At 51.7% G+C, this 11633-nt stretch overlaps 1 protein-coding gene across 1 annotated transcript; it reads right to left on the bottom strand.

Moving 5' to 3' along the window:
* Nucleotides 1–1454: 1454 nt before the first annotated feature.
* TNNC1 (troponin C1, slow skeletal and cardiac type) lies at nucleotides 1455–8292 on the bottom strand. The gene is made up of 6 exons (XM_009569355.2): nucleotides 8166–8292; nucleotides 3971–4001; nucleotides 3506–3652; nucleotides 2499–2613; nucleotides 2256–2392; nucleotides 1455–1631 (listed from the first exon to the last, which is right to left on the bottom strand). The coding sequence occupies exons 1-6, from the start codon at nucleotides 8187–8189 to the stop codon at nucleotides 1600–1602; spliced, it is 486 nt and encodes a 161-aa protein (XP_009567650.1). The 5' UTR covers nucleotides 8190–8292; the 3' UTR covers nucleotides 1455–1599.
* Nucleotides 8293–11633: the final 3341 nt, after the last annotated feature.

Genomic DNA, 11633 nt, shown 5'->3' with positions numbered 1-11633 from the left:
AGCAATCTGATCCAGTGGGATGTCCCTGCCCATGGCAGGGGGTGGAGTTGGGTGATCAGTAAGGTCCCCTCCAACCCAAACCATTCTGTGATTCTATGTTTGCATTAGGGGTGTTCCCAAAATATTGTGAATTTTAAGGAAAATCAGCTGCTCTGGTTGACAAGGTCATTTTGCTGTTTCTCTGGTGTTACAAGCCCAAGATGGTTGGGCCAAACATGTGGCACTCATCCAGAAGAAAGACTCATCCGTGTCTTTCCGAACAACCCACAAGCCCTCCCACACTTGCCTTCACCACAAGACCATTTGGTGTGGATTCCAGTATTTCAGTACTGCTGCAGACGAGCGTGTGTCACATCAAACAGCTGCTCAGAGAGTTATTTCAACAGAGGGGGAGAATAAACGCCCAGTTTGGGAAGGAAAGGGAGAAGGACGGTGCGGAGGGCACAGGGGCACTGACATGGCGGCAACACTGGCCCAGGGCTGAGGGCAGCATCGCCGCAGCTCGCGCCGACCCGGGCTTGTGCCTTGCCCTGCCAATGTTTACTTTGCTTGGGTAAATGTTTGATTTTAGCAACATGACTGCAATGTGTGAGCTGTGCTGGGGCTGTAATTCGATGGGAGGAGGCAGCTATGCGCAGGGAGAGCTGCTAATGCCGCAGGAATGCCGCGCTTCCTTGGGATGAGAGAAGACGGCACCCGGAGGCCTTGGGGACAGCACGGCTCGGCCTCCCTGGCCCTGCTGTAACCCCACGCCCAGTGGCCGGGACCCAAAGCAGGGTCGTGCCTTGTTCAGGGTCTCTGTGACCCAAATGGATGCGATTTCTGAGGGTAAAGCGGGTGTTTTGGTGATGGCAGCAAAGCTCCCACTCGGGGCTGCTGGAGGACCACGAGGTGCCGCAGGGCCGCCGCCGCCTGTGTCCCGTTAGGCCGGGTTAGACGGGAAGGAGGCACCCAGGGTAGCTTAGGAATGGCTTTTATTCACAATTCCAGAGAAAGCTGAGGTCTCCTTTCTGCAACGCGCTGCGGGGTGGTCATCAGGGAGGAGGGAGAGGTGTCTCTCCAGGACTGCCGGGGTGCGAGCAGGGAGGAGAGGGGCTGTCTCTCACCAGGGGATTTCAGCGATGGCGCAAGCGGTTGTTAATTCACATTTCATAGCTAAAATGCTGTGGATGCTCCAGTTAAACCAGCAGGCGCTCATGCTGTCTACTGAGCCCGTTCACCATGGCAGGGGTGAGGAGATGTGACATAACAGCTCCCAGCTGAGCACCCATGGCCCCACTGGCTGGGCTTTGATGCTGGGTTGGCAGCAAAATACGTCCTTGGAGGCTGAAAGCTCCAGCTGTGGTGTCACCTTCCCAGACACAGCTTGTGGGTTCTTGGTCTGGCACCCACCAGGGTGTATACGACCAGGGTGAAGCTCTCACTAAATCTCCAAGGAACGACCATCTGAGGCATTCAGTATGAAGGCTTTTTATTTTCCCAACGGCCACCCTTCTCAGCGCTCAGTCTTCATGCTGGTAGCCAGGGGATATAGCCAAGGAGACGAGAAGCAGAGCTGGAGGGGTTTAGGAGGTTCAGGCTGTCGATCTGGCTTCAGATTTATTCAACTCCCTTCATAAACTCCAGGAACTCTGCCAAGGGGAAGACATTGGAGACAAGGTGTGAGGTGGGACTGATATGCCCTTGCAGCTGCCAAGTGTGCTCTTGGCAGTTTCTCCCAGCCCCGTCTCCCTTTCCATCGCCCCGATGCGCGAGAGGCTGAGGGGAAATGGCTAGTGATCCTCTGGCCATGGGGAGGGCTCCTCGTGACTCCCACGGGAAATGTCACAGGAGCCCAGCATCACTCAGCTGCCACCAAAACACCGGAGGTGAGTGCCCAGGGAGCGACACGGCCACCAGTTTGTCTCAGAAATGGTCTGAGGGTCATTTTGGCAGCGTCACGTCCAAATATACAGCCCTTTGGAGCTGGTGCTTGTGTTTAGAGGACAGGAGGGGATGGGCAGGTCTTTGGTGAAAAGCAGGTTGGTTTGCTTCAGTGCAGGGAGAGTTAGGGCAGCCCCAGACCTTTGCTATAATTCCACAAGCATAAGCAACCTTCCATCCATGTGCAAACGCTGGCTGGGATCAGGTGCGTTGCCCAGCACTGCCTGCATGAGCTCCTGCCCATCCCTGAAGGTAACCCAACCATGAGAGCTGAGCTGCCCTGGGGACACTGAAGGACTCACAACCAAACTCCAGATAAGAAGGACTCCTACCATCATAGTCAATCCTGCCATCGTTGTTTTTGTCTCCATCTTTCATCAGTTCTTCTATGTCATCCTCGGTGATGGTCTCTCCCGTTGCCTGCAGCATAATTTTCAGCTCCTCAAGGTCGATGTAGCCATCAGCGTTTCTGTGTGAGGACAGAAGAGCTCAGGAGCAGACCGATGTGCTGGGGAGGGGAGCTGGGCAGCGGCACCGCTCCCACCACCCCGCCGCACTGCAGCCACAGAGCTTACTTATCAAACATCCTGAAGAGATCTGAGAGTTCCTCTTCGGTTTTTCCTTTGCTGTCATCTTTCATACACCGGACCATCATAACAAGGAACTCATCAAAGTCTACCGTACCACTGCCTGTGGGCAGAATGAACATCATCAGTCAGTCCTATGGAGGGGCGGATGGGCAACGTCAACTGAGGGGTCACACTTCCCTATAGTAACCAAGGAGCAAAACTCAGGAGAGCAGCCCTGCAGCAAGGGGCAGCTTTTGGGATGCCGGTATGAGTGACTGAGGCCGTGGACTGACTTCATCACCTTTCGCATAAAGGCAAAATGAACCAAAACTCCTACAGAAAGCACTGATGAATGGAAATTCCTGCTCATCTAGATCATTTCTGCTCATCCATCTCATCTAGATATTGGGAACAAAAGCTCCAGAAGGCAGGTATTTGTGCAGTGTGTTTTTGTGCCAGTACTGTGGTTGGCAATGTCACAGCTGGTTTCCTTTTTTTGCTTTATTTTTAACTGCTTTTTTATTTTCCATTTACTTAATACGGTATTTCTGCCCAGCCTGCACACAGCGGATTTTGGTATATGTGGTTAATTGATATTGACAGTTATTTGTGCATGTGTGTGTGTATGCTTAAGTAGTGAAAGATTTTCCCAATGAATGAACCCTGTAATTGTGGCACCTCTGCAACAGCACTTGTCACATTCAGCCTATATTTTGTTGGATTTTTTTAATGGATCTGTGCAGTTTCAGAGAGCAGCCCCCGAAATCAGTTCACACAGTCTGATTGTTACAGGAATAATAATTTTTACCTTTTCTCTTTGCCTGGCAATTTCCTACAGGAATCACACTGAAGTTTGGTGGGTGCTTAGTGTCCTTCAAAATCAGAGCAGTGCAGGTTGCTCCCTCCAGGCTGTGGCTGTTCCCAGCACGGATCCTGCCAGTGCTGAGCGCTCCCAACCTGCCCCACGCCCCTACATGATGCTTGGGAAAGTGGAAGGAACCCAAACCTCTCACCGTCCTCATCCACCTCGTCTATCATCTCCTGCAGCTCCTCAGGGGTGGGGTTCTGCCCCAGCATCCGCATCACCTTCCCCAGCTCCTTCGTGCTGATGCAGCCATCCTCCGCGCCCAGCACGAAGATGTCAAAGGCAGCTTTGAACTCTGGGGAGAGAGGGGAGAAGAGATGATGGGGTCTTTCGTCACCTCTCAACCTCGCAGGTGAGCAGCCGTGGGCCACGGGGCATCCCCTGCACATGCACCCAGCAGTGCCCGGGCTCGGCACAGCGAGGATGCCCCGGCACACGCACAGAAACGGCCTCACTTGAAATGTCAAGAGTTCAAAATCCCTGGGTTATGCCCTGCTTTGGCCGGCTGCCATAAAGACCGCATTTTCTGAGGTGTAGTTGCTGCGGGAGGCTGGGGGCTGCAGGCTGGGGAGCTCATTTTTAGGCTACGGTGTCAGGTTAAAGAAGCACCTACCATTTTTTTGCTCTTCTGTCAGCTGCTCAACCTGTAAGGAAAACACAGAGATCAAGTCATTTTTCTTCTCCAGCACCACTGATGGTGAAAAGGTGATGTTATTTGTTCACCTTTGCCTTTGCAAACATCAACCAAGCCTCAACAGTCACCCTCGTGGACTTGCGGGATAGATGACCAGTGGGGTTTTGACACCACAACTTGTTGTAGTCTGAGATCCTTCCCCTTGAGGGATTCTTTCCAGCTCCTTTGAAGCGAGCAGCATTTCTCTAGAGCAGCAGTGCCCGATGGATGGCAGAAGCAGCCTTGGCAGAAGCAGGGGAGACCCACTGGGAAAAGCATTTGTCAACCAGTTGGGGATAATTTCTTGTTGCTGGGAGGCTTCATGGCAGGCTGGTTGTGCCACTGAGGGCTGCTCGTGTGTGGGCTGAGGGCAGGTCAGAGGTGGGACGTGCAGGAGAAACCCCCAGGGAGGAAGAGGTAGACGAGACCCTCCCAGTAGCTGTTTTTCAGCCATAGATTTAGGAAACTCCCTGCATGGAGAGCTGGTCTACTTCCATCTGAGTCAGTGCTGGTTACAGAGGTGTCTGCCTCTGCAGGGAGCTGCTTTTCTCCTTAGCCTGTTTCAGGGGTCCTCCCTGAAGAAACAGCCGGTGGAGCCATGGGAAGTTAGCTGAAATGGGCCGGCAGATCGCTCCCAAACCCTGCCCTAATTCATTCCCTCAGCGGAATGCATTCCCTGATGCAGCCGATAAGCGGAAACTTATTAATTATTGGGAATTAATGAAAATACCCAATGAGGAGAGCAAGAAGGAATCCATGAGTTTGGTGTTGTGCCTCTTTAAGAGCATTTGTCTCTTTGGGTTCTGCTTATCTAAACTCACTGACCCCACCATTGTGTCCATTGGCCCCTTCAGTAGCATCCATTGAAATGTTTTTCCCTCTCAGGCTGGTCAGTATCCTCTCCGGAGTCAGATAGATGTGATTCCTGCTAGAACTACCTCTGGCCTGTGCAGAGGGTCCCTGATCCCACTTACTGCCATCTCCATGCCCCATGGGAGCAGCCCACACTGTCTTGGTCAGGGCAGAACCCCTCAACCCAGGGTTGTGGCATCCTGTCTTTGAGGAAAGGCTGATGCTTTTGCCCTGAAGAGGAATGGTTTTGCAAAAGCCAGACGGAAATCCTTCCCACTTGCAGTGAGAGGCAGAGAAAGCGCTTTTTCTTAGTGGGATAGAGGCTGTGGGAAGCAGGCAGGGAGCATTATGCCACTCCTCACGCGCCAGGAGCTGAGGTCTTTCAAGCCAGAAAGCACTAAGGATGGTGGCAGGATTGCCATTGCAGGAGGAAACCCAAGCTTGCTGTGGCCCCAGCACCACTGCTGATCCCTCATAGCTATTGTTTGGGCAGAGCGAGGGCAGCCACCACGCTCCTTGGCCGATGTCCACAGTCACCATTCTGCCAGCAGGGTAACCTGACCCTCTTAGTGCATTTGCTATTTATAAGCCTGGGTGAGAGAGAGGTGCTGGAGATAAAGATGAGCTGCCCCATTGTTCCCAGGCTTTGGTATTTATCCTTGCAGCCCTTTATCTGGACACTTGTCCCTGGCACAGTTCTTAGCGCCACTTAACAGAGCCTAAAAATGTTCCTGAAATAGCTTTGCGTTTGCACACCCTTATCTAGGCATGAGTGGGCAGGATGAAAATCCACTGGGTTCTTGGGCTGCACATAGGGAATTTGGTACAAATACACTACTGATACGTACCACCAGCACGCAGCAAATAAAAACCACCCTCTTTTGAAGCATCCTTGACTACTGAAGTGTTAGATGTGGAGCCACGCTCTATGTAAATGGAATGCATTGAAACTATCGATGCTTGTGTTACAGAGATGTCTCTTGAGCTGTTTATAGCGCTGTCTGGACACGGGTGCTGTTTGGGGCTTTGTTCCTCCCCCTCAGCATTATTTGAGGGACAGGTTCTTCTGGCTGTGGTTTGGGATGGCAAGCACGAAGCTCACAGCACTCTGGTGGCTGTGGAAACACTAAATCTACCATTATCAGCTCTCTTCTTCACCCCACGTTTCCATTTGAAGTCAGACAGGGGAAGCTAAAATTCTTGATTTTTTTTCGAGGTAAATTCTTTCTTACTGTTAAAATCTTGGGGAACCGATCCACAAAAAAAACCCCACCTATTTGTTTCAGCTGTGCCTGGTTCAGACTTGTTTTACCTCCTAAAGTTGCTGGCAGCTTCAAGCCCCACATTTACCAGCATGCCCTCACCTTCAAACTGGCAGCAAATGCTTATGGAATTCCATCGAGCCTTTTGCCTAATCCACTTCCCTGGACAAGGGCTTTGTGTTTGGGGTAAGTTTTTTGATATCTGAGGTAGGAATTTTGGGGTTCTCTACTGCTGCAGTTCCTTTTTCTCAGCTAAATTCCTCCATGGTCCAATTCCATCAAAGACCACAGGCTAGGGACGACCTTCACCTGTGGATTTTTACCCATGTCTGAGACAGAGATTTGGAGAGAGGCTGGAGCTTGTGGGTGAGGAATGCTTTCTCTTTGAGGCGCTTCATCGGGCTCCCCCAGCTGATGGACATCAGGTTGTGGCTGTGGGCATTGCTGGCTTGCGAAGCACAGCAGATTTTCTTCATAATTACAAGCATGAGATCCCTGAACAATAAGGAGAGGATCTGTGCCTTCAGTCATAGAACAGAAGAGAATCGTAGAATAGTTTGCATCATAAGGGACCTCAAAGCCCATCCAGTTCCAACCCCCTGCCATGGGCAGGGACATCCTCCAGTGGACCAGGTTGCTCCAAGCCCCATCCAGCCTGGCCTTGAACACCTCCAGGGATGGAGCATCCACAACTTCCCGGGGCAACCTGGGCCAGGGCCTCCCCACCCTCACAGGAAAACGTTTCTTCCTAAGATCTCATCTCACTCTCCTCTCTTTTCAGCTGAAAACCTTTCCCCCTCATCCTCTCCCTGCACTCCCTGATCAAGAGCCCCTCCCCAGCCTTCCCACAGCCCCTCTCAGTACTGGAGTCACAGAGAAGATATTTAATTAAAAAGCTTAATTAGAGAGGCTTAGATTTTCTTTGATTTTACAGGTCACAATTTTCTCCCTTTTTGAGGCGTTGGTTGAGCAGTTTACTGTACAGCCCCTTTTCAGCCTCTTCACACTCCCTGGATCCCTTGGGCCGTTCCTTTTCAGGAGGTTCAGGGCTGACCAAGGGCCAGGAGAAGTGTGAATATTTTATCTTTGATTACATGTCAAGCAATATCTTTCCTCCCTCTAAAAACCTTGGAATGAAAACAGGACTCGTATGACATATTTTTGGTGCCCTTGATTAAAATCAAATCTGATCAACTACATATTAAAAAAAAATCAAAAAAATAGCACTAAAAAGCTCTTATTTTAACTTCACTTATGGAAGGGACACAGTAGCCATCCACACAATCCAGAATCTATTTTCATCCTTATTCTACTTGCATATCTCTGTCTGTCTACGTTACAAAATAGTGCAGCGTCCTCATTACAGACCAAATAGTTGGGGTTTACACGGTGAGCGCAGTGTGCAGCTGTGTAAGTTAAAATAGCTGTCGGGATGCTCCGAGTTCCCCAAAAGCATAGCTCACATTCTGGACTTCTGCAGAGCAGATATCGGGAGTGGCAAAGCAGAGGAGGATGTTTGGAAATAACTTGCAAAAGCCAAGGGTTTCTTTAAATGTCCCAGAAAAATCTTCAGCTAAGGAAGGGGGAAACAGAGCACTGGTGGAATTATAAAGCACCAGAAAGAAGAGGGTGAGGTTTAACCCATACAAGTAGTTTTCATTTTGTGGGAAACACTGCTTGGCTTTGTCTGGGCTAAAACCAGCAGCCACCTCTTATACCTTCAAGACTTCATTGAGGTTTACAATTTCACCTATGGGCCATCTCTCTGTCTCAAAGCAGAGAACCAAGAGAGAAACTAAATAATTTAGCAGCATAGCTGAGAGCTTTATGCTTGGAAGAAGAGTGGGAAACATTCAGAGAACTCACTGGGAAAGGTCTGTGTCTTGGATGAAGATGTTGACTAAAAGATGCCACCCAAGAATTATTTCTGCATTGAATTAAGCTCTGCCACAGCTATAAAATCCCTGAAAAAAAACCTTTAAGGTCTCCCCCAAACCACAGCCCCAAAGGGAGGCACTTACCGCTGCCTTATAGATGTCATCCATGGCTGCAAAGGCTGGCTGAGGGGTTGGGGGACGTCACGGTCTCAGTCTGCTGGTGCTGTCCCCGCGAGCCTGGCTGATATAGGGGTCTGCCCACCCCGGGGGATGTGACCAGCCCACCCACAGCCCCACACGCCCATCCCTGTCCCCGCAGGAATGCTTTGCCAGCATGCCTTGGGACTGGGACACCGCCGAGCCTTGGCTGGCACGTCCGGGGCCAGTCCCAGCCCAACATCGGGGCAGCTGGAGGTGTCCTCATGACTTTGCTATGGCAATGAGCGAGTCCTTCCAGCCAGGTGTTGGCAGGACCTGTGCTGATATGTTGCAATATTTGTCTGTCCTGGCTGGGTGCATTACACCATGTCACCTCCATCTCCCGTGTGTTCCCCCCCCGGAAGCTTATGCTGTGCCTAATTAAATTAAGTAATTTGGGACCGGCATGCCTCCCAAAATATCCCTGTCCAGCAGCAGGTATCTCCCAGGGGCACTGCGAAGAGGTGGTATCAGGGCTGCCCTGTCCCCTCTCCTGGCTGTCCCCAAACCCAGGGGAGCACACGATGTTGGGGGACACACGGCTGGAGCCGATGCCCTCAGAGGAGCTGATGCTCTGTGTTGGGGGGCACCAAGGCCTGGGGGAATGTGCAATCCTGATGCAGAGGCAGATCGAGCTTTGCCTCTGGTTTTTGCATTTAGCTTGGGCTGCAAAATTGGGTGGGGGGCTGGCTGTCAGCTACGCTGGATTTCATGATCTTGTGCCCAGTCCTTCAGACACCCAGGATTCGCTTCACCCAGTGAGCTGTGCCCTCTGCAGATGGGGAAAATCCACTCACCTGGATTTACTATGGATTTACCCCACCGCAGTGGAGAGCAAAATGCACCAACGGCCTCCAAATGATAACCAGCGTTTTCTGACTGCAGGAAAAGGCGTTTTAATCCACAGCGACCAAAGCAAAACCTCTCTTTGTGGAGATGCAGGACTCCCTCTGGTGTCCAAAGGAGCTACAGATGGCTCCAGCAGCTCAGGGGGATGAAGTCTCGCCTCCAGCTAGTTCATATCACTGTTAGCGTAGCTGAAAATAGCATGAATGCAGCTGTGAGGTTTCATCTCTTCTAAAAACCCCATCTCCCTTTAACAGAAATCATGTTGCATGGAAAGCCTTGCTGTGCCTATACTGCCTGGCCCAGGCGGCACCAGCCAGCGACCCCGGGCCACACCACGTCCTCCCGAGTTCTGCAGTCCTGGAAGATTCACTTTCTGCAGAGCCTGCTGTGAGCTGCAGTCCTGCGGACACCTTCTGGTTGTGATTTATGGAGGTTTCAGACAGGCTTGGCCTCTTCTCCCAAGTGACAGGGGACAGGACAAGAGGGAATGGCCTGAAGCTCCGTCAGGGGAGGTTCAGGTTGGATATCAGAAAAAAATTCTTCACAGGAAGAGTCATTGGGCACTGGAACAGCTGCCCAGGGAGGGGGTCGAGTCGCCTTCCCTGGAGGTGTTTAAGGAACGGGTGGATGAAGTGCTGAGGGACATGGTTTAGGGAGTGTTAGGAATGGTTGGACTCGATGATCCGGTGGGTCCTTTCCAACCTGGTGATTCTGTGATTCTCAGCGTGGGGACAGCAGATGTCTTGAAAAGGAAAAGAGTTACATTGAAGGAATTAATTTTTGAAGCATGTTAGTCTTCAGAATTGGAATATATTCATGTTTTGATTGCCTTGAAGATAGAAAAGACAGAAAAGGCTGTGAAGAGTAGTAGTCATTTTGTTAAAGGGCATCCAAGCCCATCCTTAGGTGAAGGCACAGGCTGGAATGGGGAACGTGCTGTCCCCTACGACCAAACCATCACCAAACCCTCCTGGGTGCTCCCATGGAGATCCCTCCAGTGAAAAACTGCCCCGAGGTGAACCCCAGGCATGGGCTGCTTCCCCCCCTCCCCCCGTGGGATTCCCTGTGGAGCCAAAGCCGGCGTGCTGGCAGATGTGGGCTCCGGGCACTGCCAGGCGCCGCGGCAGAGGGTGAGGAATGGCGCCGGGCCCTGGCCTTCTGTCCAGGAGGAGACAGCTTTGAGTCATCCCACTGAAAACAGCCCCTGGGATGCGTCAGAAGATATCCAGGGCTGATGCACGGCAGGAGCGGGAGCTCTAACATTGCCTTCAAAGGGTCGTAGCCGCTCTCCTGGAGGAGTTGGGATGCAATCCAGGCTGCGATGTGGAAGAAAGGTCTCCGTCTTCTCAGAGAGGGGAAATCCAAGCCACTGCCACCATGCACATTGCCATAGGAAAGCCGTGCTCCTGCAAACACCCAACGCAAACAGAGACTTGCAAACCACAGTCAGCCTAGAGGGAAGGGATGAAATCCATCTGACAGCCAGAGGAGATGTTCCCGCTGGGGAGGGAGGTGCAGGTGAGGGGCCTCACGCCAAGGCCTGCCTCTGCTTGCTGCCAAAGCTTCCAGCATCTCCTGGTTCTCCAGAGAGATTCGCTTGTAAAAGAATTGGGAATCAGGGTTTAGTAGAGACTCTGCCGTGCAAAGCACAGGGGGAGGCTGCTGCCGAGGTGCACGTCTGCTCCCTGCAGCGAGTATGGGGGTGTTCCGGGGAAATCCGTCTGCTCCTGCTGCTTCCTTGCCTCCCTCGGTGAGACCCACGGCAGAGCCGGAGCACAGCTATCTATAGCCTGAGGAGGGCTGCCAACACAAGTGTCCTTAATCCGGGCACATGGCTGGCTTGGCGGCACACCGGCTGTCGCTGCGGTTAGGTACAGTGCATCACTTCAGGCTTCAGCTGCATCCCAACATGCCCTCGCACTTGTCATTCAATCCAAGATACCAACACATGCACAAGGGATTATTGCACTTTTACCTCCAAAATCCCAGCTCAGGTTTTCCTTTCCAGGCAGCTACGACCCACTGCAAAACAAGCAGAGGCATCCTTCAGGTCAAATATAAGGACAAACGGCAGAAGCTCAACTAAGCTGCAACTTTATCGGAGGTCAAGGTGTTTGCAGGGCTCCTCGGGCAGTCTGCCCTGGTTCCAAACTGCAATAAAATGCTTCAATGTCCCCTTTCCCTGCACAGGGCATACAGCCCCAAGCACAGCCAGACCCGCCGACCTCAAAGCCGTTTTGACCACCGTGGCTTCTTCCCCAAGGAACATGTATCATAGGTGAAACAGTCACATGGATCCCAATTTCCCCGGTTAAAACAAGTTTTCTTCAAGAGAAGCATGCTGGCATCCCACAGGGAACAAAAATCTGGGATTTTACTAGTACTTAAATCTTCTTTGAAGGGTTTTAATGGAATGAGCCCCCATTTGCCCCCTTCCCCAGCTGCATTGCGCCTGTTGATGCATCTCCTCCAGGAGCCAGGACAGGGCTGTCACACCATGTGCCGCCTTGGCATCTGTAGGCAAAACTACCTTAGGAAGAAAAGAAGAGTACCTAACAAACAACA

This window comes from Cuculus canorus, chromosome 11, assembly GCF_017976375.1.
Source record: "Cuculus canorus isolate bCucCan1 chromosome 11, bCucCan1.pri, whole genome shotgun sequence".
Taxonomy (NCBI): Eukaryota; Metazoa; Chordata; class Aves; order Cuculiformes; family Cuculidae; genus Cuculus; species Cuculus canorus.
The sequence above is the reverse complement of the archived record's forward strand: the minus strand, read 5'-3'. Positions and strand labels throughout refer to the sequence as shown.